This window comes from Hemitrygon akajei, chromosome 21 (genome assembly GCF_048418815.1).
Source record: "Hemitrygon akajei chromosome 21, sHemAka1.3, whole genome shotgun sequence".
Taxonomy (NCBI): Eukaryota; Metazoa; Chordata; class Chondrichthyes; order Myliobatiformes; family Dasyatidae; genus Hemitrygon; species Hemitrygon akajei.
Window position 1 is genome coordinate 37937738 of NC_133144.1, and position 27410 is coordinate 37965147.

The window sequence follows — 27410 nt, forward strand, 5'->3', positions numbered from 1 at the left end:
CTGCGCGCTTTTATGCATTGAATGCTGCCACATTATTAGCTAATTAGATATTTGCATTAATGAGCAAGTGAACAGGTGTACCTAATAAAGTGGCCACTGAGTGTAATCTATGAGGACAGGAATTCTCCAACTGAATTTTGAGTAAGTAGATTGTGGACTTAAGTCCCAAATTGGAGAATTGCAAACCTGATCTGTGTTGATACTCCACTACAGTAACAAGGGGATGTTACACTTTTGAATATCCCATCTTTCAGATAAGACATTTGACAAGTCCCTTTTAGACACAAAATATCCCATGGCACTATTGTATAAAAGCACAATGGGTTCATCTCTGATATCTTGGCTAATATTTATCTCCCAACCAATATGTCAAAGAGTGCATCATCTTGTCTGTATCATATTGCTGTGCACAATCTAGTTGCGGCTTTTGTATTGTGTTATTAGTTGTCACACTTCGAATAAATGTAGGTCTCATATAAGATGAGAGCAGAGATTGACTGTGATGGGCAAGAGAGCCAAATAACTTGCCAGTAATGAATGTCCAGGCTTACACATGAAGAGTGGCACTGAAGGAAACTACAAGTCCGAACCTCAATGTGGGTCACCGGCTCCAGGAAGGGACAATTTGCTCGTTGTGAGGAATTTGCAACTGAGTGAGTGGAAGAAATCCAGTAACAGTGGAGGCAGACTTTGCTATAAAATCAAAGAACTATATGCGTGTGGTAACAGCGGGGTCAGTGGTGGCGGGCAGCCAACTACTCGTACCACGGTTCAGCAGAAGAGTGGTTAAGGTTATGTGATGTCATGTCAGGGTGGAGGAGGTTGGCTTATTTGCTGGTTGAAAGCTGATTCTGCCGTGTCGGTGTTTGATTGGCCCGTTTAAAGGATGCAGCCGTTCCTTTCCAATGGTTGGTTTGCACGCCATGGCACTGGTTTCCAGTTCTGGATGCCTCGGGGGTATAAGAATAAGACCTGCGGGAGGCTCGGCCTCTTTCTCCAGCACCCGCTTCAGGCTGAAATCACAACCAGCACTGTAGAACCATTGAGAAAGAGCATTGTAGACCTGGATGCCCCCCCCCCCCCCCCCCCCACCGCCCCACATTTGTTTAGTTAAATATTTATTTTAACATGCTCAGTTCTTCAGTCTCATAATTTGGGGAGATTTAATGGAATTCCCGTTAAGTTGAAGGGTGACTGGATGTTCGGTATTGTAGTTTTGTAAAATTTAGGGTAGTTTAGATGGGCACTTGTTTAGCTAGATGCTCAGTTTAGTGGTTCACTGTTCATTTTAAATAAATAGTTATTGTGCCCATTTGCAATCTGGAACTTGCGTTTCACTCACTGGATCCTCACATCTGCCTCCTCATTACACCGGAACAGCTGCACAACATGTCAGAGTCTCTGTCTAAAGGAGTGCTGCACTGGAGTTCTGGGAACAGGGCATAGACTGATTGTAACAGCAGCCATGTCATGAAAACAACAGAATGTGGAGCATATACTGTGGATTCTGGTTAATTGGGACACATTGGGACAAGTACATTTTGGCCCAATTAAGCGGCTGCCCTATTCAGCCGAACTTTTGTAAAAATAGTTAAAAAGGATGGCCCAATTAACTAGAACCCATAGTGTTCGTATGGAAGTAAAAATAAATTGGGGTTGTGCAAATTTTAGTACAATGGCTTTATAGTTTGACTGCCTTTGGTAAATAACCAGAGGTGTGATGAAGAGATATTTTTAAGATAGCGAGTTGCTATCATGTGAAAAAGCAAGAAATTTCAGAATTACAGTTGCAACATCTGACTTCTTGCAAAGACAAAGTGCTGAAGTTGAAATACTAATCAGCCATGGTCTAACTGAAGAGTAAAACGGTTGTTCTGATTTTGAATGCATAGCCCAGAGGGATGGGGAAATCAGATTCAAAGGTAACTTTAAATAGGCAACAGTAAATACAGTGGGTTCTGGTTAATTGGGACACGTCAGGACTAGTACATTTTGGCCCAGTTAAGCCACTGCCCCAATTAGCCGAAGTTTCATTGAAGTAGTTAAAAGGGTATAAAAAAGATAAACCACCATTTAACTGAGTAACAAATTATGTATCTAAATGAAATACAAAACAAATTAGAACATGGTGATTGTCCGTTGTATTTGACAGTGACAGGAAACCTGTGCGGCAGAGTTTTTAAACCGGAAAAGCTGCTTCACTGGGGCAGTTCGATTCTCTCGACCTCGGAGGTCCGGGTCCATTGGGATAAGTAGGTGTCACAACTGGAGTCTTCCCTGGTTGCAGTGGATCTTCATAACATCTGTGCCATGCCCTTTGTTTTCTGATGAAGCATCGCAGGACTGCCTTCGTGGCTGTTGGATCTCGCTGTAGATGTCATCCGCTAGTCCACTGGAGCTGACTTGGCACGCTAGGACAGATATGTCTCTATCTAACCAGGGTATAAGACTTGCCAGCTACCCTCACCTGGTTTAGCCTGCCTGTCAAAGTGGGGTACCAGTGTGTGGCTGCTGTCACATGCAAACAGCTACTTGGAACTATGACTAATAGCTGAGTGTCCAGTGGGAACCAAAGGTAACATTCATGATGACTGTCAAAACCTTCAAAATCTTCGTAGTTCCGAACTCGTTGAAGTAATGACATAATTTCAACTCTGGCTGTTTCTGGCATTTCCAAGTCTGAATGCTTGAAACCATAGTGAGCAAAATGGTTCTAAAATGTCTTACTGCTTGTCACCAATTATCAGTGACAAAATCACTGCTTTTTTTGAACACCAACACATCTAACTTATGCGATTTAAAAACTGTTTGCTCTAAGCACGGTGTGGTGTCTTATTGTCACATGGTGTGCACATGACTGACACTAGTTAGAAAATGTTCAACAACAGGTCCTGTCCCGATTAAGTGGCATATTGTCCCAAATAAACAGAGGGAATCTTGGCTATTTTCTCTATTAGTTTTTGTTCTTTAAGGGTTGTACCAAATAAACAGCTGCCCCGAATAACCAAAGGCCCAATTAACCAGAATCCACAGTATACTCAATGGGTACTAAATAACATTGGGAAAGAACAGGCAAATTAGATTTTAGTTGGTATCCCTTTTGAATATGACTCTTCTGTGCTACACCATATTATGATTGTAAGAGTAAAGGGTTGGCTGCAATTTGTTGACATACTTATTTTAAATGCAGAACAACTCAGGCAGCTATGTGAAGGGATCCCTGCCCTGTGGAATGTTGATAAACTTGACAACTCCCTGAAGCAGGCAGAACCAGCTAGGGGAGATCAGCCTTGAGTTTCTCCTATGTATATGAGTTGGCCTGAAAAAAATGTGTAACTCTTGACACATCCTTAAAGAAGGTTATATAAATTCATTGTACTGAGAAACACCTTTGAACCATTTGCAGTTTCATTCCATCCATATTTAGAATCCATTAACACACTGTTTCTCTGTGCAACTGGGAGCTACGTTATCCAAACTGGGATTTGCTGCTATTCTCTCTGCTTCTCTTTCTCTCGGGTAGAGGTAATGCAATTTTATTGGAAACACGCTTACGAAGATAATGAATATCTTTACCTCAATCGTACTGTTTTAATCCTTTGTCAGGCCCGCACAGGCAGTCACCTCTCAGTCTCCACCCAGATAACAGGAGTCACCTGCCACTCATTTCCAACTCATCACCTGCAGCCTATTTAAACCCAGCTCTCATCTACAGCCCTCATTCACCCGTCGAATCAGCTTGTTTTGTGGCCCCTTGTGGCTTGTTATTTTGCAGTTTACTATTAAAGTGATTGTTCACCGCTGAACTGGTAATATGGCGGTGTGTTCCATCGCAGTGGCTTCTACGAGGGGCAACAAAAGGTGCTATTGCACTTTTTAAATGTATTTTTATGATTGCAAGACCCTGCTGGACATTAAGAACTTAACGCACTGCAGGTCTACCCTATCAGTGAGTTGCTCGTTGGTAGAGAAAGTGAAGGAGCTGTGCATTGTGCTGGAGGCATGCAGTCTAATAGTGAATGACTGTCTTTGTCACTTTTCTTGTGATTGCAAGACCCTTTTGGACATTGTTAGTGTGGAATGCTGCATGTTCAATTCACCAGTTTATTGGGGAGCTGTACAGCCTCGTGAGGACTAGGCCTCAAGCCACAGTGTCACCTGTTTACAGCCGCCCAGGAGAGAGGCATCGGGTGTGGCACAGCATCCAAGCTGGAGTTGTTCTCTCATCAGAAGACAAGCTGTATTGAGATCAACTGCAACATTCATGGACTCAGGGTCTTGGACTATATTTTTATGTGTGATTATATTTTACTGAAATCTAATGTGTGCCTTGTGCTGTGTATGTCTGTTGGTACTGTGTTTTGCACCTCGGCCCCAGAATAACGCTGTTCATTTAGCTGTATTCGTGGATATATTCATGTGTGGTTGAATGACAATTCAACTTGAACTTGGAGGGTAAAAGAGAAATCTGCAAGGAAATTACAGTAATGTGTGTAAAATGAAGACTGTGGTTTATAGGGGCTTCAGTATGGATCGAGTAATGTAGAGGGCAAAGAAAGAAAGGAATTTCCCGACTATGTTCAGGGGAGTATCCTTGAACAATGAGTATGTACTATCCATATCCACCGGGGGATGAGTGGAAAATGGCGTTCATAACACCCACTGGCTACTACAAATACTTGCTGATGGCTTTCGGACTTTCCAACAGTCTAGCTGTTTTCCAAGCATTTGCTCACGAGATCCTCCGAGACATGCCACATCAGTCTGTGTTCGTCTACCTCAATGACATTCTCATCTTCTCCAAGGACCCCCATGACCACATGAGCCACATCCGTTCAGTCCTTCAGCGCCTCCTCAAAAACCGTCTGTATTGCAAGTTAGAGAAATGCCAGTTCCACACCCTTAGTCATTTCCTTCCTGGGTTACGCCTTTTCACCAGCTCATCAGTCCCTTCAAGATCACCAATCGCATCAATCCAGTCACTTACTGTCCTCAGCTGCCACCATCCCTCAGGATTACGCCTATCTTCCTCAAGCCCATTGACCATGTACCATTCAGCCCACCTGAGCCTGTGCCTCTGGAACCAAGGATGGTGGAGGGTGGTCCAGAGGACATGGTTTTCTGGTTAATAGATTCACACTGAACTGATCTGATCTGATTATATTACTATGCCAGTCTGAACTGGAGTTGCTAACTCTCAGAAGCTAAAGGCTGACCATCACCTTTCCTTCAAGCAAAGCTTTGTAAAAATTTTCTTTGAGTCTATTTACTGTTCTCAAACTATTGGCTGTGGAAAAAAAAGTGTTTATTTGACAACCGCTCCATTATTGAAGAGTTTGTTTGCTTTCGGTGGATGCAGTAAGCACAAAGCCATTGTGGGTGTGTTGGAGGGCACGTGTGTGTGTGTGTGGTAGAGGGCGGTTAATGGAGGGAATTACAGTATGACACCTAGTTATATCAGAGTTGGCAAAGCACTGCCTGAATGATAGTGCTTGGTGCAGCTAGAGTGTTAACACTGAGTCTGAACTGGATGGCTTCTCAGGTGACTGAGAGGTGTATTCTGTCCATTTCATAAGTATGTTTTATGATGGAACTACTGGTTACCATAGGGTTCAGCCAGCCTTCAACAAATCAAAAATTGAAATGTCAACCATTGTCCAATCTCCCTCTCCAGCCCCTCTCCATAATCTGTCTACAGAATGCAGCGGAGTAATGTGACAAGATTAATTTGAACAAGCCAGTGTTTGACTGTCCGTGACCGTGTCTGTACCAGTGAGGTGTTTGGACATGGAGGAGAACAAAATAGAGGAGACTGGGCTGGATATTGGAATCAAGAATTTGTCAAGCAAAGGAGAGTCAATTTTACTTCATAGGATGGTTATGCATTCTAAATTGAGAACACGAAATTCAATTTTGTCTTATTCAAAATAATAGGAAGCAATATATTTATATCTTTATGAAACATAAAGAGAAAATGAAAAAGAGGGAGAGAATAGGAAAATAGAAGAGAAAGCAGTGTTGTAGTGATAAAGAAGCAAAGAGAAGCAGAGGGAATGGGAAAGGGAGAAGGTTTAGAGGTTTAGACGAAAAACACATCAAAGAAGTTAGAAAAAAAAGGAAAAACTGGGAAACATAAAGCTAGTTTGGATTTCACTCTAACATGTTTTCCAGGGTTCTGAAATACCAGACTAGTCATTTCACAACACTTTATATTTTCCATATGTTCTGCTGTCAACAGCTAAAGACAGAATAGCCAGTATAGCAACATGGCATTAATTCGGGAAACTAATACCTGAAATTGCTTAAGTGAATTTATGAGGCCACTTTAACAATTGGTTATTTGTTCAACAGCAAAGTTAGAGAAAGTATTGTAGACCAGTAGGTGGATTTTAAGTAGATAAGAAAGAGATTAAATACCAGGATGTGAATATAATAATCTCGATTATTCTCGGTGCCATATAGCAACACATACAGAAATAGGACAGTGGAGGTGAATGTGTGACTTCAAAAACTGCATGGTTGAGAGCAATAGATTCTTAGAGCACTGAGCTATGTTTTGCAAGGAACATCATATCAGGTTTGGGGTCTGTTCCTCATGGACAGTTTTGCTACTATTGCCAGAGAAGATTTACACCAGTTTGGCAGGGATGTGGGAGCAATAGATTCAGAAGATAGAAACAGAAAGCAGAAAATTAATGAGAGAGCTTGGAAGGCAGAGTAAAGGGCAGAAAATGTAGAGAAAGTTTGGCTGACTTGCTGGTGTTTTCAGGGCTATCTGGGCAGATCTATCATTCTGCTTCCTCTTGCCCCTAATATTTCTTTCTACTTTGATTCTATCTTTCTTCCCTGGTCCACTGTGCAGTGCATCGGTGAGACTTTAGATGCCCTCTGCCACTGTTTCTGGTTTCTTGAATCCAACAGGTTTGCCTTTAATGCACATCCAATCCCTCTGCACCTCTATTACACATCAGTAAGTTCTAAAGGCTCTCCACTTCTTCCTTGACAGAGGTCCAAGTAGTTCCCATCCACCAACACACTCATTTACCTGTCTGAACCAAACTTCACATTAACCAACTTCTTCAGCTCCGCACAGTTTATCCAAATTAATGGTGTAGCTATGGGCACGTGAATGAGACCAAGCTGTGGAATGTGTGGAACAGTCTTGTGTCAGTTCTGATCATCCACCCAACTCCTTTCATCAGTGACTGCTTTGGCGCTGGTTCCTGCACTCATACAGTATTTCAAAGAATTATCAATTCGCAGCCATTTTCCACCCTTGCTCTCAATGTTCCATCTCATTCTCATCTCTTTCTGGATTTGTTTATCTCTATCTTTGGGACAGGTTAGTCAGAAACAAAATCACAAGCCTACAGCCTGTCTTGACTATATTCCCTTCATCCTGTAAGGGCTTCATTCCATTCTCCAAAAACCCCAGTTGATGTCATGTTTTCTCAAGAGACTTATCTGACCTGTGAGACATCAAACTTCCCCTCTACCATAGTCGACGGAGTCCTTGACCACATCCCATCAATTTCCCACACCTCTGCTCTACTTTCTGCTTCTCCTGAGAGCCAGGTTCTCACCATCTACAACTTGAGACTCTGCTTTCATCTGATCATCCTTCACAATCCTATCAGCTCAACAAGGTTCCTCTTCCAATTTCTACCCCTCCCCCCAATCGTCTCAGCATTTCGGAGGGACTGCTCTCTTCTCCTAGCACTTTCCCATACAACTTCCATCCTGTTGCTGTTCCTCTCCCTCTTTCTTTCACACCAACCAGGAACTGAAGCAGTCTTTTCAGATGAAGTAGCAATTCACTTGCACTTCTTCTAACTTAGTGTACTGCACTCAGTGTTCATGTTGGAGAAATCAAACACAGATCTGGTGATAGTACTGAAAAACAACTTCCTTCCATCTGCAAGAGCGCTCCTGAGCTGCCAGTCGCCTGCTGCTTTAATTTTCCATCACACTCCCATGCTGACCGAACTGTCAGTGGAGTACACTGTTACAGTGAGACCCAATGCAAGATGAACGACCAATACCCTATCTTTTGTCTGTGTAGGTTGCAGCTTTTTTGATTTTGGTAACTTGCTGTTTATTTCTAGCTGTCATCCATTGGTCATTTTGGCTCTTTTTCCAATAATTGCTCTATCCTGCTCTGGGCTTGTCTTGTAGCCCTGCTGCAAGCAAAACGTAACACAGAAACAGAAGTATTAGTCATCTGTCATTGCGTCGTCTATCCAATTGGTCTTGCCCCTTCAGAGGTATTCCCGTTGTTCTGCCCATTCCTCCCCGTCTTCTCTGCAGCTGAAAACTAGTTTGTGTACTCACTAACCTGAGGTATAGAGCACTGGATAAGTTAACTACAAAAGAGCTACTTGCCTCTGCAGGGTTTTTACATACCAGTGATATAGATTTAAAGTAATTAGCATCAGAAAGAAGAAATAATTATGTTTCAGCAGAAGCATCTGGAATTCACTTAAAGGCTGGTGCATGCAGAAACACTCACTTTAGAGGGTTTCTTTTCTTTTATCGGAGGAATAGAGATGATGTTAGAAATTATAGACCAGTGAGTCTGATGTCAGTGGTAGGGAAGCTATTGGAGATGGTACTTAGGGATTGGATTTAGAAAACATGACCTAATTTTGGATTGTCATCTTGGCTTTTTGCAGGGCAATTCATGTCTAACTATAGTTTTTTTGAGGAGGTGATGAAAGTAGAGCTATGGATGTGGCTGCATGGATTTTAATGACAAGGTCTCTATGGTAGGCTCAACCATAAAATTAAGGTGCCTGGCGTTCACAGTGACTTGGCTATTTGGATTCAGAATTGGCTTGCTCATGGAAAGCAGAGGGTAGCAATCAATGGGACGTATTCTGGCTTTCTATGTTCATGTCTATATAGATTTAAAGTAATTAGCATCAGAAAGAAGAAATAAGGCATTTCAAACATAGGAAACACTTACCGGCTGTCTACTCTGTCTATGCCTCTCATAATCTTCTTCAGGTCTCTGGTATTCTGTGACTAGTGATATTCCACAATGATTTGTAACAAAACTTCTGCTGTTTGTGACAGGTATAAAAATGTGAATGTTGGTGGTGGGGGGGGGGGGGGGGGAGGCTGACAATACAAAGATTGGTAGCATTTTAGATTGTGTAGAAGACTGCCAAAGGATACAGTAGAATATAGATCAGTACCAGTTATGGGCAGAGAAATAGCAGGTGGAGTTTAATGTGAGTTGTTGCATTTTGAGAGCTCAAACGTACAGAGACGGTATACTGTTAATGGTAAGATCCTAAACAATGCTGATGAACAGAGTGACCTTGGGGTCCAACTCCATCACTCCCTGAAGGCACTGTACACGTTGATATGGGGTAAAGAAGTTGTATGGTATGCTTGCCTTATTAGTTGAGACATTGACTTCAAGAGACAGTGTGTTGCAGCTTTATAAAACTCCAGTTCAGCTGCATCTGGAGTATTGCACTGAATTCTGATTCCTCATTATAGGAGGGGTGTGGAGGTTTGGAGAGTGTACAAAGAGGTTTACCAGAATGCTGCCTGGAGTAAAGGGCGTGTCCTAAGACAAGAGAAACTTGACAAACTTGGATTGTTTTCTCTGGAGCAGTAAGGGCTGAAGAGAGACCTGAAGAAGATTATGAGAGGCATAGACAGAGTAGACAGCCGGTATGTGTTTCCTAGGTTTGAAATGTCTTGCACAAGAGAGCAAGCTTTTAAGGTGGAAGGGCGTAAGTTCAAGGGAGATGTGTGGGACAGGTTGTGCACACAGAGATTGGTGGGTGCCTGGAATGCACAGCCAGGGTGGTACCGGAGGCAAGGAAGAGATGTGAATGTGCAGAGAATGGAGGGATATGAATAGGCAGAAGAGATTAGTTTAATTAGGTATTGAATTGCCAATTTAATTAGTTTAATACAACATTGTACAAAGGGCCTATGTGGTGCTGTACTGTTATAAGTTCAATGTTCATAGTGGACAGCAAGAACCAGGAATTGTAAGGCAGTGGATCAGGTACGGGGTTGGAAGTTAGCTGCGTAGCTATTGATCAGAATCAATGGACTGCAGCAATTAATTTTCCCAATCTTTAATTTTATAATTCACTTTCGCTGTTAAATATGCTCTAGGAAAAATCATGTTAAAGTTAACACATCCTCATAAAAGAGAGCTAGACAAAACATTGGTCTGAACAACTCTGACGTTGCTGTGTATCAAAGTGAATACAGAAGCTTTGTGTGTTGCTTCATTCACTGTATATTTTAATAAGGGAGGTCATGGTCACGGCATCAGTAGCTAGAGCAGGATATATTTACACCACGGTAATATATCAATGCCCTACAGCTGGTTAAACATAGCAGAAAGCATCTGTTTGAAAAGATTGCTCTGGGCAAGCTGAAAAATGAGACATTTTGTATCACAGGATAACAAATCATGAGGAACTCATAACAGGTCAGCATCCAAAGAGCTACAGACAGTCCCACTCAGATTCCAGCTTCAGGATCCAGGGACACTGCCCTGATCAGCAAAAGAAAATTGCCTTTGGCACAGTATCCCAAATCATCGCATAAGCATTATCAAGTAAAAATTGGCCATGGAGCCAGGAGACTGATCTCAATTTGAATCCAAATGTGTTTGAAAAATAACAATAAAGAAGTCTGGGCAATAGACACGAAGGGCCAGAGGGATCAGCTAGTCAAATAGCATCCGGGGAGAGGAATAAAGAGTCGATGTTTCAGGCCGAGGCCCTTCCACTGCAATGGAAAGGAAGAGGGCAGAAGTCAGAATAAGAAGGTGGGGAAGGGTTAGGTAGGTGATAGGAGTGGGGAAAATTGAGTGGTTGGGGAAGAGGGGGATGAAGTAAGAAGCTGGGAGAAGATAACGTGCAAGAGGACTATTTCCCCACCCACCCACCTTCTCCCTCACCTTGCTTCACCTATCACCTGCCAGCTTGTACTCCTTCCCCTCTCTCACTTGCTTTTATTCCGGCTTCTGTCCTCTTCCTTTACAGTCCTGATGAAGGGTCTTGGCCCAAACCATCTGTGGTTTGTTCTCCTCCATAGATGCTGCCTGCTTTGTTGTTTCCTATAACATTTTGTGTGTGGCTCAAGATTTCCAGCATCTGCAGAATCTCATGTGTTTATAATAAAGAAGTTTAGTAGATACTGTCATCAGAATCTTTGTTTTATGAATTTACTACTTAAAAAACTAAAGTGCCATGCACAGACTTTCAAGTATGGTCTCTGTAGTACTTCAGGCAAAATAGTAACTCTGATGCTGTCAGCAGTGTGATAAAGTGCTGAACTTTGGAGCTGATTTTGACCTCATAATCTGTAACAAGGAAGACCACTATTTCTTCCTTTCTATATTGCTAGTCTTTATCTTACCCTCAGTTCTCTGCTGTTGAATGAATTGTATTTATTGCCCCAGATAACTGTTTCAGTGCACGTGGGTGTACATTTTGTCCTTAAATTTTATCCGGAGCTCTGTTACCCATGTCCTAGTTTGAACTGATTCTGACTCAGCTGTCACATTATTTGGACGTCAATTTAGCCGCCGGGCCAGATTGAAAGGGTCAGGGTGCCGGGCCCCAAGGTGAGGGAAGAGCCAGTTTCGATCGCTGCTCTACAACTTTTACTCAGTTCTGCGATGAACTATGCTGAACCACGGGACTCTCTTTGTGGTCTTCTCTTAGAACGCTCTTTGCTTGCAGTTATTAATTTGCATGATTTGATTTTCTCTCCGCACACTGGGTGTTCAAAAGACTTTTTTATGGGTTCCTTTATTTTGTGGCTGCCTGATAGGAGATGAATCACAAGGTCGTATAATTAGAATTCGAATTTTATTTCTCACATCCATCTCACAACATGATGGAGTAATAATCTTTATGTTGCATCTCTGTCACTGTGTGCAAGCAATAAGGAAAGGAGATGTGGGAGGATATTGCCCAAACTCTAAGATTGTATAATTGTTTTGTAGGTGTGGGACATCTGCATTCCTGCAATTCTGGCCTCTTTATTATCCTTTAATTTATTTATGTACAGTCAGATATGCAATCAAATCAATGTGCATTGGTAAATCTGGCGGCCTGCTGAATGAAGCTGTCCCGGAGCCTGTTGGTCCTGGCCTTGATGCTGTGGTACTGTTTCCTAGATGGAACCAGCTGAAGCAGTTCGTGGTTGGGGTGGCTGGAGTCCCTGATGGTCCTCCGGGCTCTTTTTATGCACCTGCTGCGGTAAATGTCCTGAATTGAGGAAAGTTCACATCTACAGATGCGCTGGGCTGTCCGCACCACTCCCTGCAGAGCCCTGCGATTGAGGGTGGTACGTTTCTCATACCAGGCAGTGACGCAGCCAGTCAGGATGCTCTCAATTGTGTCCCTGTAGAAAGACCTGAGGATATGGGGACTCGTTCCAAACTCCTTCAACCATCTGAGGTGAAAATGGCGCTGTTGTGCTTTTTTCACCACACAGCCAGTAGGTATACATACTTTGACAATAAATGAACTTTGAACTCTGAGCATATCTACTCTCCGACCTTCAATGAGCAAAGGTCATTTTCATGTGTCACAATGACCTTGTCTCTCTCAATGTCCATGATGTTCTCTGGATCTGTAACAACATGGGATGTCTGCATTCCTTCAATTTTCGCCTCTTTATTATCCCTTAGTTTATTTGTTTCTCCATTGGTGGCCATGCTTTTTACTGAACAGGCCCTAGACTCTAGTTACTTGTATTAAATTCCTCAATCTCTTTCCCCTATAAGAAAATCCTTTTTTAAACACTCTTTGGAATATTGGCTCTAATTACTCCTTACGCAGTCAAATTTTGCTGCTCTGTATGGGATCTTAACAATTCTGATGAAGGGTCTTAGCCTGAAATAATAGCGCTTTATTCCTTTCCATAGTTGCTGCCTGACCTGCTGAGTTCCTCCAGCATTTTAAGTGTGTTGCTCAGTTTAATAAGTTCATCCGAAAGTTTGGTACCTCCATCAATGTCGTGCTCTCTCAGTACCGCAATGGAATTTCAAACCAGATTGTGCCCTCTGTTTCCTGGAGTGAGCTTTTATTTTGACAACTTCTTGATATCAGCAGCAGTATTATCACTGAGGCAGAGATTACAGTAATCCAATCCTTCTATTTATCAGCAAGATCCTAGTATTAACATTTACACAATGTCTATAGATGGATTATGGTTTATTTGATCCTACAAATTTTTCATGAGCAATTGAAGACTTGTGGCTAATTTGCAAGTATTTTCTTATAGATTGAACAAACAATGTCTGACACAGGCAAACTCCCAGAGTCATAATTTTCAGGTGGTGTTCAAGGATCTTCCATCAGCTTCAGATTCAGATTTATTTATCACAGATACATTGAAAATTACAGTGAAATGTGCCGTTTGTTAAACAACCAACACACCCAGGGGTGTGCTAGGGGGCAGCCCGTAGGTGTTGCCACACATTCTGGTGCCTGCTTAGCATGCCCTCAATGCTTAACACAACACAAGCAGCAACAACAGAACAGAACAAGGCAAGGACAACAAAGCAAAGGCCTTTCCCCCACCCTCACACCTACAGGATGCCAACCCCAGGGCAGGCCACCCCTGGGCCTCCAGTCCTTGGCCTCAGATCAATGTCCCTTGCAAAGTTCTATTCAACCAGATGATATATCTGAGGTGGTGGCACAGTCACATGCAGTGAGGAGAGTGTGGACCCTGGGAGTCTACACCTATGACTCAGGACTCCCATGAAGTCTTATAATGTCAGGCCAAACAAAAAGCAAACACCCTACTGATATCAGGCAGCTGTTATGTTGAACTCTTCCCCACTGTGGAAGTAATGAATAGCAAAGGCACAGGATCAGTCATAAGAGGGTGCCTGCACTGATTGGACTGGATGAGTCCTGAAGGATTTATCTGCCGTACCGAGTCTTCAGTGGGTGATGATGAAATCAAATATGTAATAATTATAAGTAGGTCTGACATCAATAGGTCTTGATGAAACTGAAGTCAACAATATTCAGGAGAAAATCTCTGCAAGGAGAAAGATAGTTGGAGGTATTTTACCTTAGACCCAGCACATATCTGCAAGAGTTACTCAGGGTGGTATCCTAACTCCACCTTACATCAATGATTCTTCTGCACTATGAGGTCTGGAGTTGGACTCTAGCCTATGACTTTGCAATATTTAATTCCATTTGCAGCCACTCGTAAAGCGAAACTTACTGTGGCTCATGGGGCAGGACCCAGGTGACATTCAGGAAAGGAATATTTGTGTCACACACATGTACCTTACATTCAGTATCACTAATGAAAGAACTTACTCATGACATTCAGGGTATTTGTTATTCCACCTGCCCAACCAACTATCCACATAACAGGGAAACCCCTTTGACTGCATAAATATAGACCTCAAATATTCTGCAAAGTGCCTCAGCTCCTGATGTCCCCTACTTTTCCATTATCCAGAAAGTACATGTCAAGAGTGCAATGGAAGACTCTCCACTTGTCAGAATGAGTTTATCTCCATCCAGACCCAAGAGTCATTGAGTCAAGCAGCTTGGAAACAGGCACTTCAGATCAACTAGTCCGGGCCAACCAAGATGACCATCCAATCTAGTCCCACTTGCCAGCATCTGGCCCATATCCTACTAAACCTTTCCTATACACATAACTGCCCAACTATCTTCTAAAAGTTGTTATTGCAAGAAGGTCAATAATATTCAGGACAAAGCAGTCTATATGATTAGCACCCAACACACGTGGTGTTTATTCTCTCCACCAGCATTGCAGTGTGTACCTTTCACAAATTACCCAGCATTTGTTTGGCAAAGCTCTTAGTTTAGAACATCCAGATTTGTGATCTTTACTTTCTAGAAGACCAGGGAAGTAGAGGCATGAAAGTGCCACCACTTGAACATTTCTCTCCAATCACACATCATCCTGTTTTATGAGTATATTGAGTGGCTACTTTATTAGGCACCATCTGTCCCTACTGAAATGGCACTGAATGTATGTTCATGTTCTTCTGCTGCTGCACCCTGTCCACTTCAAAGTTTGGTGTGTTGTACATTCAGAGATGCTCTCTGCACACCATTGTGGTTATTTGAATTACTGTCGCCTTCCTGTCAGCTTGAACTAGTCTGGCCATTCTCCTTTGACCTCTCTCGTTAACAAGGCACTTTTGCACACAAAACCGCTGCTCACTGGATGATTTTAGCTTTTCATGCCATTCTCCGTAAACTCTAGAGACTGTTGTGTGGGAAAGTCCAAAGCAGTTTCTGAGATATTCAAAGCACCCCATCTGACACCAACAATCATGTCAGCTGTCACTTCCCCTTTCTGAAGTTTGGTCTGATCAACAACTGAGCCTCTTGACCATGTGTACATGTTTTTCATGCATTGAGTTTCTGTCACTTGATTGGCTGATGAGGTATTTGCATTAACGAGCAGGGGTACATGTTTACCTAATAAAGTGGCCACTGAGTGTAAGCTGTTGTTCCTTTTTCATTGCTGGGTCCAAAGCCTGGAACTAACTATCTAACAACACTTTCAGAATATTGTTGCCACACTGAATGGTTTAAGAAGGAACTGACCACCATCTTCTTAAGAGGAACAAGATAAGGTAGGGCAGGGCCAAGGGCGGGTGGAAAGATAGATATTTGTCTAACAATAATACTCACTTCTTGGAACTAAATGAAAATTGTAGGTGTTGGTTTTAGATGATACTATTAGTGTATGCATTCCTATCTTGAAGAATAATATTCTGCATTTTATTAACTACTATAAAATATACAGTTGAAAAAAAAATCACATTATACCAGACAAATAGAGGGCTATGTGGCAGTTTCAGAAGAACCGGTAGGTTACATGGTCATCGTAACATTGTGGGCTGAAGGGCCTGTAATGTGCTGTAAATTTCTATAATTAAAAATAACTCTGGTCGTCACAACATTGTGGGCTGAAGGGCCTGTAATGTGCTGCAGATTTCTATGTTTCTATGTAAAATACATTGAAATTAACAAATAACCATCAAAGATATCTCGCAGTGAGGTTAACTGAAGGAGTACAACCTGAATTTCTGCGTCATAACAATAACATCCCGATTGGATCATCTGGGTTTGTTTTCCTTGTAGTGAAGGAGGTGAAGAGGTACATCTGATGAATATACAGGTTTATGAAAGGTGTAGATAGGGAAGATGGCAGGAAGCAGGTTTATGAAAGGTGTAGATAGGGAAGATGGCAGGAAGCAGGTTTATGAAAGGTGTAGATAGGGAGGATGGCAGGAAGCAGGTTTATGAAAGTATAGATAGGGAAGATGGCAGGAAGCAGGTTTATGAAAGGTGTAGATAGGGAAGATGGCAGGAAGCAGGTTTATGAAAGGTGTAGATAGGGAAGATGGCAGGAAGCAGGTTTATGAAAGGTGTAGATAGGGAAGATGGCAGGAAGCAGGTTTATGAAAGGTGTAGATAGGGAAGATGGCAGGAAGCAGGTTTATGAAAGGTGTAGATAGGGAAGATGGCAGGAAGCAGGTTTATGAAAGGTGTAGATAGGGAAGATGGCAGGAAGCAGGTTTATGAAAGGTGTAGATAGGGAAGATGGCAGGAAGCAGGTTTATGAAAGGTATAGATAGGGAAGATGACAGGAAGCAGGTTTATGAAAGGTGTAGATAGGGAAGTTGGCAGGAAGCAGGTTTATGAAAGGTGTAGATAGGGAGGATGGCAGGAAGCAGGTTTATGAAAGGTGTAGATAGGGAGGATGGCAGGAAGCAGGTTTATGAAAGGTGTAGATAGGGAAGATGGCAGGAAGCAGGTTTATGAAAGGTGTAGATAGGGAGGATGGCAGGAAGCAGGTTTATGAAAGTATAGATAGGGAGGATGGCAGGAAGCAGGTTTATGAAAGTATAGATAGGGAGGATGGCAGGAAGCAGGTTTATGAAAGGTGTAGATAGGGAGGATGGCAGGAAGCAGGTTTATGAAAGGTGTAGATAGGGAGGATGGCAGGAAGCATTTTTCCAAAACAGGAGTATCTAGAACTGGAGCATTGGTTTAAGGTAAGGAATAAGAAGTTTAGGTGGGAACTGAGGAAAACCTTTGCATCCAGAGGGTGATAATCTGGAATGCACTGCCTGGCAAAGCCAGGTACTCTCACAACGTTTACCAAGTATCTAGGAAATCACTTGAGTTGAACGTTTGTAAGAAAATGCAGGTAAGTGGAATTAGTTAAGACGGGTACTTGGTGGTTAGTGTGGATGTAACAGGAAGGATATGCTTCTGTGTTATATGACCCTCATATTGTTAAGAAATGATTGATATTCAAAGGGCTGTGGGAGAGGAATCCCTGAGATAAAGGGTGGACAGGAATGTTGAAAGCTGAGGAGAAGTGAATACCATGAAAGATTGAAGAAACCAGAAGGATATGGGTGGGGTGATATGGTGAGTCATCACTTTTATGAAATGTGAACATGTTGCAAGTGTTTTAAATTCCAGCTTTTGTTTGTTCACGAACCAATTGAGGTAACTAAGCCTCAATATGTTAGAGGACAGGAACTTGATGTAACCTGTGGATGTGGGTAGCCAGGATTTCAATGAGTGAAGCTTGTCATGAGAGCATTAGAATAGGCATACCTAGATGTTAGAAGATCATGGATGACTTGTTGAAGCATGACTAAAATAGGAATGTTAAGAAGGTAAAATCTGGGCAAGGGGTGAGGGCAGGACTGTTGTTGGCCTCAGGACATTCCAAAGCATTTCACAGTCAATGAACTACTTCTGGATTGTTTTTACAGTCATGATGCAGGACAGGTATCAACAAATTTGCATAATACAATGTCTCACAAACAATTGTGCTATGGAGCCAGATAGGCCACTGTATTAGTAGAGTGGCATGTATTAACTAAGAAACCTAATCAGCTTCCCTCTTCATCTGAGAGCATGAATCTGATTAAAAGCATTTGTTGAGGATGAAAGCGGATACGATAGGGTCTTTTAAGAGACTTTTGGATAGGTACATGGAGCTTAGAAAAATAGAGGGCTATGGGTAAGTCTAGTAATTTCTAAGGTAGGGACATGTTCGGCACAGCTTTGTGGGCCGAAGCGCCTGTATTGTGCTGTAGGTTTTCTATGTTCTATGAAAGTCTTATCAACAACCTCTGAGTTAGTAATGAGTGACAGGCCTATCATAAAGGCCTATCACTCTACTCTGGTGCCCCTCTTCTTTCTTTTTCACCCATGGTCCACTCTCCTCTCCAATTAGATTATTTGGTCTTCAGTTTGTTACCTTTTCCACCTATCATTTCCTCAGTTAATCCCCTCTCTCCCATCCACCAACATTCCCCCTCGCCTGGCTTCACCAACCACCTTCTAGTTTGGACTCCTTTCCCTCCTCCCACCTTCTTAATCTGGCTTTCTCCCCCCCCCCCCTTCTATTCCAGTTCTGATGAAGGGTCTTGACCCGAAACGTTGACTCTTTATTCCTTTCCATAGATGCTACCTGACCTGCTGAGTTCCTCCAGAATTTTGTGTATGTTACTCTGGATTTCCATTATCTGCCAAATCTCTTGTGTTTAGAATCTGTTCTTTCACATCTACCTCAGAGGGTGGGTGCAGTCATAGTTTAATATTCAAAAACAGATTCTCAGCTATGCCTTCAGAACAACAAGAATGTCAGCTGAGATTAAAAGCATTTGTTGCGGATGAAAATCTAATCAACAACCTCTGGTTTAGAAGTGAGAGGGCATCATAAAAGCAAAGCTAACCTCAAATCAATTCCAACTCTTAAACATTGTACGATGAAACATCCCCTGATATCAGCCCTAGATTTATTTTTCATTGATTTATAACTTGTTTTGTCCAGCTGAAGTAATTTAATTAGAATAATTCTGCAGTTATTGTGTTTATGCTTTATTTAGTTAAATTGTATCCTTCTTCACTGAATTGTTTTCTTTTGAAATCAAAAAGCTTATTTTTATTTTTATTTATTGAGATACAGCACGGAGTAGGCCCTTCTGGTCCTCCGAGCCATGCTGCCCAGAAATCCCCAGATTTAATCCTGGCCCACTCATGGGACAATTTACAATGAGCAATTAACCTACCAACTGGTACTTCTTTGGACTCTGGGAGGAAACTGGAGCATCTGGAGGAAACCCATGCAGCCATTGGGAGTATGAACAAACTCCTTACACACAGCTTGGATGTCACCAGTCTATCTATCCACAATGCTCACATCTCATAATTGATTGGCTTCTCATCGCTTCTCTGCACTGACTCCAGAACTTCCCCTTTCTTACTGATAGTTAACATAAATCAGAGCATAGCACCATTTTCCCTGAGCATTTTCATTCCCTGCTGTTTCAGCACTGTGGTCAATACCCTGGTTCTGGTTGGTGCTCTGTAAAAATTGAATACAGGAACTGGTCTCTAATTAACTACTGTTAGGTATGCAGTTACTTTTGGAATGGGTGTTCTCTTCATTGTGTTTTTTTTCAAAGTGCATCAAATACTTGCAATCACAACTTTCCTTAAACCTCCACCAATTCCCATTCTGAATGTAGCCTTTTGAAGGTAGAATGATAAAACATTTTTTTTTGCTGTTTGCTCTGAAAAATAACGATTGAAGAAAAATGGCCCAAGTGCAGTACAGCAATAAAATTAAAAATGTCACTGAGCCTCTTGTAGATAAATAATGTCCATGCAAGATCAACAAAGTAGGTTTGAAGTATCTTAGAGGAGGGAGAAGTGTCAGAGAGCCAGAGAAGTTTCAGGAAATAAATTTCAGACCAGGTACTTGAAATAGGTTAAGAACGCATAACCATAAGATATCCTACCCAAGTCTTCTCCACCATTCAATCGTGGCTGATTTATTTTCCCTCTCAAACTCATTCTGCTGCCTTCTCCCTGTAACCTTTGACTTCCTAACCAATCAACAACCATTCAAGCTCCACTTTAAAAATATCCAATGACTTGGGCTCCACAGATCTCTGTGACAATGAATTTCACAAATTTACCACCACCTGGCTAAAGAAATTCTGTTCTAAAGGGATCCCCTTCCATTCTGAGGCAGTGCCCCCTGGTTCCAGACTCTCCCACTATTGAAATTATCTTCTCCACATCCAGTCATTCCATGCCTTTCAATATACAGTCGGCCCTCCTTATCCGTGAGGGATTGGTTCTGGGACCCCTCGCGGATACCAAAAAAGGCAGATGCTCAAGTCCCTTATTCAACCTGTCTCAGTGCGGTGGACCTTAGGACCCAGCGGAACCCCAGACCCTATTTAACATGTCTCAGTGCGGTGGACATTAGGACCTGTTGGCGGAGCTCTGAATCCGCAGTGTTTCTGTTCATGAAAGTAATCACGATCACGATTGAAAATAAAGTGGAAATAATAAAGCGATCAGAAAAAAGTGAAACGCCATCGGTCATTGTAAAAGCGTTAGGTTACATTGGTCAACGATCGGAACAATTTTAAAGGATAAAGTGAAAAAGGCTCTGCCCCAATGAAAGCTGCAATTATTAATAAGAAACCCAGTGGTTTAATTATTGGGTTTTGGGGTTTTGAGTTTTTGATCCTCCACATTAACCTGGCATGGATGGAGAGTGCACTCGAAAGCGGTCTGTCACTGGCTTCCGAGCCCGGCGCTGAAACATACGTGTTTTAAGTGTTTTATGTGCATAGAAAGGTAAAATATATACTATATACTAAGACAAACGTTTGACTAACTGACGCTAAATAATACCAGATGTACCTGTTCCGACTTACTTAGTAAGAGAACTTCGATTTTTTTCAATCCCGATCCACGATAACTCATGCACATCCTCCTGTATACTTTAAATCATCTCTAGATTACTTATAATACCTAATACAATGCAAATGCTACGTAAAATAGTTGTTACACTGCATTGTTTAGGGAATAATGACAAGAAAGAAAAGTCTGTACATGCTCAAACAACGAGTGCTGAAAGAGCACTTCCGGATTTTCTTGATTCGCGGTTGGTTGAATTCACGGATGCGGAACTCGTGGATAAGGAGGGCCGACTGAATAGCAGGTTTCAATGAGATAGCCCCACATTCTTCTAAATTCCAGCGACTACAGGCCTTGTACATTAGTATCTGTCAGGTTGAATGAAGCTCCATTTCAGATGCTGAACTCCAAGCTAATCAAAGATAATCATAATTCATCTCATGCAATGTCAATGTATTTCCCCATTTCCTTAACCCTAGAAATAGTATCATTGAAACATTTCTCTGCCACACACTAATATCTATTTTGGTTCTGAGGCCAGACCAGAAGTGGGTGCAATGGCCGATGGTCTGAGGGACTTCACTGTGCATATCTCACACTCTCAATAATTGTGAGCAAATTTGTTCATATTACCATGGATAGTGTGAAAAGAGGGAATAAAGCCAGGCTCCAAAGTCAAAGCTTTTTTTTATCAATTCTCATTAGTGAGCAAAATTCACAGCTGTACACAAGGGTCAACCTTCTAGCTATTGTTAAAGGACTTCTTCATTGCTGTACAGAAACTGTTTTTCCATGGATTAGTATGGCACCTTAGATTTTCACTGTGTCTTAGAGGAAGAAATGAAGAGTTTTCAATCTGCAGAATACCACCCCAAAGAAAGAAAGAAAGAGGGTTAGAAACCTTGTTCCATTATTGTGTTACAGATCCAGCTGCAGAATCCAGCCCGTCAGCCCAATCTTTACAATACCATGTTTAAGTGAAGTAAGCATATTCAGGTCTGGCCTCAAATATAAAATAGTTTGGCAGAGAAATGTTTCCATGACCCCATTTTCTAGGGTTAGGAAAATGGGGAAATACTGCTATGATGAATGAAAGGAATTGTGATTTATGATTACCTTTGACAAGATTATAGTTCAGAATGTGACATGGAGTTCCATTCAAGCTGTCAGATATTAATGCAGAAATAAAGCTGGTGACTGATGAAAACAGTCATTTTTATTTCCACAGGAAGGATGCAATGTTTCTTGGAGTGGAATGCTGTGAAACTGGTCCACATAAACGTGTATCTACAAAAGTATCACATCAGAGTGTTGTCATGGTTGCATTATTTACAATATCCAATGCAGCTGGGAGGGTTAATTGCTGCTGAGTACATTTCTAATGGTTTGTGTGTGTGTTTTTTTCCAGGTATGGAATTGCCCTGGCAAATGAGCATGTATGTCCATTATACAACAGGTGGGTTGACATTTTTTAATACTCTAATATGGGCAAAGTAAATTTGTCTTGAAATGATGATGCTATGCTCCCTAGCTATGGTCATCCTATTCAGATGGGGGTTCCTTAAAATCTGTGAATCTGTGCTTAAAATCTGATTTGGACTTTAAAAAGGCTTTTTGTAAATACAAAGCTGGTATTAGATGATAGCATTCCATTAAGCCATTTTCAGCAGTTGTACAACGGTTTGTGCACTGTTGAATGCTTATGAAAGCAGACGTGGGAAAGAAAAGTGGTGCTTCAGTTGTAGAGTCTTTGGTCCTATCTAGAATATTTCAATTATTTTTTGTACATCATTCATATTGGAGAATATACTGGTTGCAATTAGGACACAGAATGAATGGGCACATCACAGAAGCTTAGTTTATATTCTATTGAGTATAGCAGATTTGGAGTAGATACAGATGTAGTCTCCTGGAGGAGGGTCTCAGCCTGAAACATTTCCATAGATGCTACCTGACCTGCTGAGTTCCTCCAGCATTTTGTGTGTGTTGCTTTGGATTTCCAGCATCTGCAGGCTTTCTTGTGATGAGACATAGATCAGTTTGCCAGGGAGTTTAGGTCAAGTGGGCACAATGAAAATTAGAGCTGAATCCTTCAGAAGTGAGATCAAAGTGAGCCTTTATTCACAAAGGCTTTTGGCGATCTGAACCCCTTCTTAAACGCTGGTGGCGCAGTGAGATCAGCGCCGGGCTCGAGAATGGAGGCTCCCGAGTTCGATCCAGTGACAGACCGCTCCCGAGCACGCTCTCCATCCGCGCCGGGTTGATGTCAAGCTCGCAACTCGACCTTGTGAGAAAAAAACATTGCCACCTCCAGTTTAAATTCCCACGCGGAATATTGTGGAGGATCAAATACCCAAACCCAAATTCTGGGATTATTCAAAATCTCATGTCTGAGATACATTCTTATTTTGATTGGGAAATATGTCAATGAGTAAGGACTGGAGGAGAAAAAGAGAATTGAAGTGTAGATGAGCCACAAGCTGATTGATGGAACGAGCCTGGAGCAGTGATTGGTGTACTTTCTCCCAATGCTCCATGGCAGTGAAACAACGCTGAAGGGGAGAGCAGTGGGAGCTGTTAGGCGGGACTATTTACTAAATTTGAATCATATAATAATGAACCAAAACTCATGAAACTTGACCAGATGTGCTTTGGTTTAATCTGTTTGGGCTATATTTGATCTCCTTTCTGCAGGGTGTACAATCGATCCTGTTCCATTCCTTCCTTGGAGAAATGCTGTGCAATTCAAAACATGCCATTCGTAAGGTAAGCAGTCTCAATCACAATTTTACCAGTGGTGCTAATGAATTCCATCTGACAGGGTTTCCGGTGTAATATTTTCTCAGTAACTATTATTGCAGAGTGATTGTAGGTGATTTGATAGAGATGTTAAAAAGTTTTGAAGGAATGTGACAAAAGCTGGTGGAATAGGACTGCTTCTATTAATCAGGGGGGTTTAAATATAAGAAGTTTTGGACAGAGGGTGCACCATTGGGAAGAGCGAACAAAATATGGTAAGTATCTTATTTAAGCCATGAGACCATAAGACAGGTCATTTTGAGTCTGCTCTAACATCTGATCATGGCTGATTTATTATTCCTCTCAAACGCTTTCTCCTCTCCCCGTAACATTTGACACCTTTAGTAATCAAAAACCTTCCGACCTCTGTTTTGAAAATATGCAATGACTTGGCCTCCACAGCCATCTGTGGCAATGAATGTCATTAATACACCACCCTCTGGCTAAAAAAAATAGATCTGCATTTAATGAATTTAGTGAACAGTCCCTGAGTATAGATAGACTCATGACCTCATAGTCTTTCTCAGTCCAGCCTCTTACCTTATTGCCTGCCTGCACTGTAACTGCAACACTTCATTCTTCATTCTGTTGTTGTTTTCCTTGTAATACTTCAATACACTGTTGTAATGGAATGATCTGCATGAATGCCAAGCAAAGCAAGTATTTCACTCTACCTCAGTAAAAGTGACAGTAATAAATCTCAAAGCCTGCTCTGATTGTCCTGTGGATAGTCAGTGTCTGGAGAAACATGGGCATAACCATTATCTGCAAGGCACGAGCCAGAAGATTTATGGGCTATGCCATTGTGAAGGAGCAGTTAGATGGATAGATGAAAGAACAAAGAACGTGTGAACGTGGGAGAAGTCTGGGAGTAGGGTAGAGAGGAGAGACTGAGTGAGCAAAGAAGATGGCCTCACAGTGGCACAATGGTTAGCATTTTAATCTCACATCTTCAGAGACATGGGTTCAATCCTGACCTTGGAGACTGTCTATGTGGACTCTGCATGTTCTCAGTATGACCATGTGGGGTTTCTCTGGGTGCTCCAATTATAATTGGACACTGAAGACTGTCCCGTGTGTAGGAGAGAAATAAGGTGGTAGGTATTAAGATAATTGAACTGTAATGAACTGATCTGCATGAACAGTTTTGCAAAAAACGTTTTTCACCATATCTTGGTCCACCTGACAATAATAAACCAATTTAATTGGATGGTTGACTTAATGAAGTTGTGAGAAGAAAAGATTACAGAATTAGTGGTCAGTCTGGGCATAAGGTGTCAAATGGCCTTTTCCCTTGCACTGTGACTATGTCAATGACTCAAAGAGACCACAGGACTGGAACAGGCGGGAATTAGGACGTTTCAGTAGCAAATTAGGCCAGAGGGAAATACTCCTCCTCCTCCATATATAAGCAGTGTTGAAAGTTCAAGTTTAATTGTCATTTAACCATACATGAATACCCATGAATATAGCCAAACAAAATAACGTACTCATGAAGAGTGCTCACTGTAGACCAAAGACCATAAAACATAGGAGCAGAATTAGACCATCCAGCCCATCAAGTCTGCTCTGCCATTCCATCATGGCTGATCCCAGATTCCACTCAACCCTATACACCTGCCTTCTCATCATAAACTTGGTGGATCTATCACTCTCATTTCTGATTTCCAGAATCCTGTGCACACCCAACAACACTTTCACGCAACTGTCTTTGAGACTTGTCTGTTGACAGGTTGGAGCTACAGAAAAACTCATACCTCAGCAGGAAACCTTGTTTGGGGTAAGGTAGAGCCTTGCATTGTGAAAGATTTTGGAGTGATGAAGCAGCCTTTTTTTGACAGCAGTGTACTGCGACCTGTAGTTAAAGTGACAAAATATGTGCTACCATGCAGCAGATATAAGATGGAAAGAAATTGCTTTGGCCACCTAATTTGAGAAGGATGATCCATAGACACTCTTGATTGACAGAATCAAAGGCTTTGGAAGCCATTATACAGTGGTTGATGCTCCTCTTTGCATTTACATTTTGACATACAGAAAGATCATATCCATTTTGCCTCTCATATGGAGAACAGCTATTCAGCCACTGAGAAGAGACACATGAGGATTGTTATTACTTTACCCAGAGCAGACCGTAGGGATACTCATTGATGGATACCACCATTGGGTTTGTCTCTTTTCTTGTAGCTATGACCTTGACATCCCTGAGACATCCTGACAAATCCTCCTCATCCCAGTTGTGGGAAATTATGAATTTGTGATTGCCAAGTGTTAGAACTTCAGCAGGACTTTATGTGTGTCTGAAATCTTACTATTTTCAGCTGGGATGTGGCTTTTTCAACTTTGTGTTGGTTTGGTCGGCAGCAATTCTGTACCATGTAGTTTGTTATGGGTGGAGTTAAGGAAATGTGTCAATGACAGAGTTACAGCTGAGGAGTTTGTTAAATTGTTTGTTCAAGCAGTCACTGACTGCTTCTCCGACCTCGATCAGCCTCCTCCTTTTTATCTTTCAGCAAGTGGCTTTTGTATATTGGACCATAAAATCTTGAGTGTTCCGAAGGATCTACACATGCTGTGGTTTTTGTTTGTTAATGGACTTCCTTGTTCTTTCCATCCACCATCCGAAACACAGTTCACAGCTACCCTGCTGAAGCTCACCCTCTTTTCCCTTGAGGTCTGGTATATTGCTACGGATCAGTATGAGGAAGGGGGCATAGAATCTGGGCTGGGGGGGGGGGGTGAAGTTGCTGACAAAAATGCAGGGAGAATAAAATGAGATTGGTGTAAGTGAGTGGTTGACAATCAGCATGGACTTGATGGGCTGAAGGGTTTGTTTCCTTGCTGTCAAGACTCAGGGATGTAGCAAGTCTTTATGAGCAGGCGTGAGAGGCTCTCCAATGAGCAGTCTCCCAGATGGTCATGATAGATAGATCTTATACACATTGAGACAAAGACGATTACCACTTAATGATGTGACTGTACATGATTATTGTGAGTGGACACCTTAACCCACTCCATTCTGCCTCAGTGTTGTTCTCATCACTCTGCATATAAACCAGGCCAGGAGATATCTGTTCTCTCAGTCAAACCCGATGATACCTTGCACTTATGATCCCTGTCTCATTCTTATCTCTCAATTCTGAAGGCAATAAACCTTATCCAACTATATTTGAATAGACTTATACAGCTTACACAGCCAGCAGTGTTCCCTGTTTCTGGCCTTCTGAAACCCGCTTTATCAATTAATCAGGTTCAGTCAAGTTACATTCACCAGCATAGATTATACTTTCAGTGATTATAGTTTACAGATTGAAATCATCTTGCACAATCATGACAAAATGGAAGTACTAGAGATTGATGGATATGGTTCGTGTATTTTTAAAAACTTTTCTCTTACCTTTATCTAAGTAGTTTACCGAACACCAACATGGAATGCCTAGTCTAAGAGTGCTGTATTTGCACTTAATTAATTCTTCCCTCTCATCAGACCAGCTCTTGTGTCTTATGGTGGAGAAACCAAGAATTCCTTCACAAATGCTGACTATGGAGGGCTTCATTGTAGTGTAAATGCTGTGAGGACTTAAAGCTCCTCATGGACTGATGTTGTCGGGTTGACTGTGAGATGCTGAAGTAGAAGTATTCTGATGATGGAAATGGTCAGCTGATGGTAGAGCTCTGAAAAATACATGTTTACTGGTGATGGAGATATGTACAGGTGATGTAAGTGTATTAGAAAATACTGGACTGCATTAGTCATGGAAATATTTTGGGGTCAGCATCATCATCATCATTACGTGCTGTGCCGTATGACGTTGGCGATCATGGTCTTTGACCGTGACTGTTCTTGCAAATTTTTCTACA

At 41.8% G+C, this 27410-nt stretch overlaps 1 protein-coding gene across 1 annotated transcript in view; it reads left to right on the forward strand.

Annotated features, from left to right (window-relative positions):
- Window positions 1-27410, forward strand: part of LOC140714234 (transmembrane protein 150A) — a 60921-nt gene that overhangs the window by 7320 nt on the left and 26191 nt on the right. Inside the window, exons 2-3 of the mRNA XM_073025260.1 lie at window positions 22159-22206; window positions 23445-23516. Coding sequence (XP_072881361.1) covers window positions 22159-22206; window positions 23445-23516 — 120 coding nt within the window. The remainder of the gene's footprint in view (window positions 1-22158; window positions 22207-23444; window positions 23517-27410) is intronic.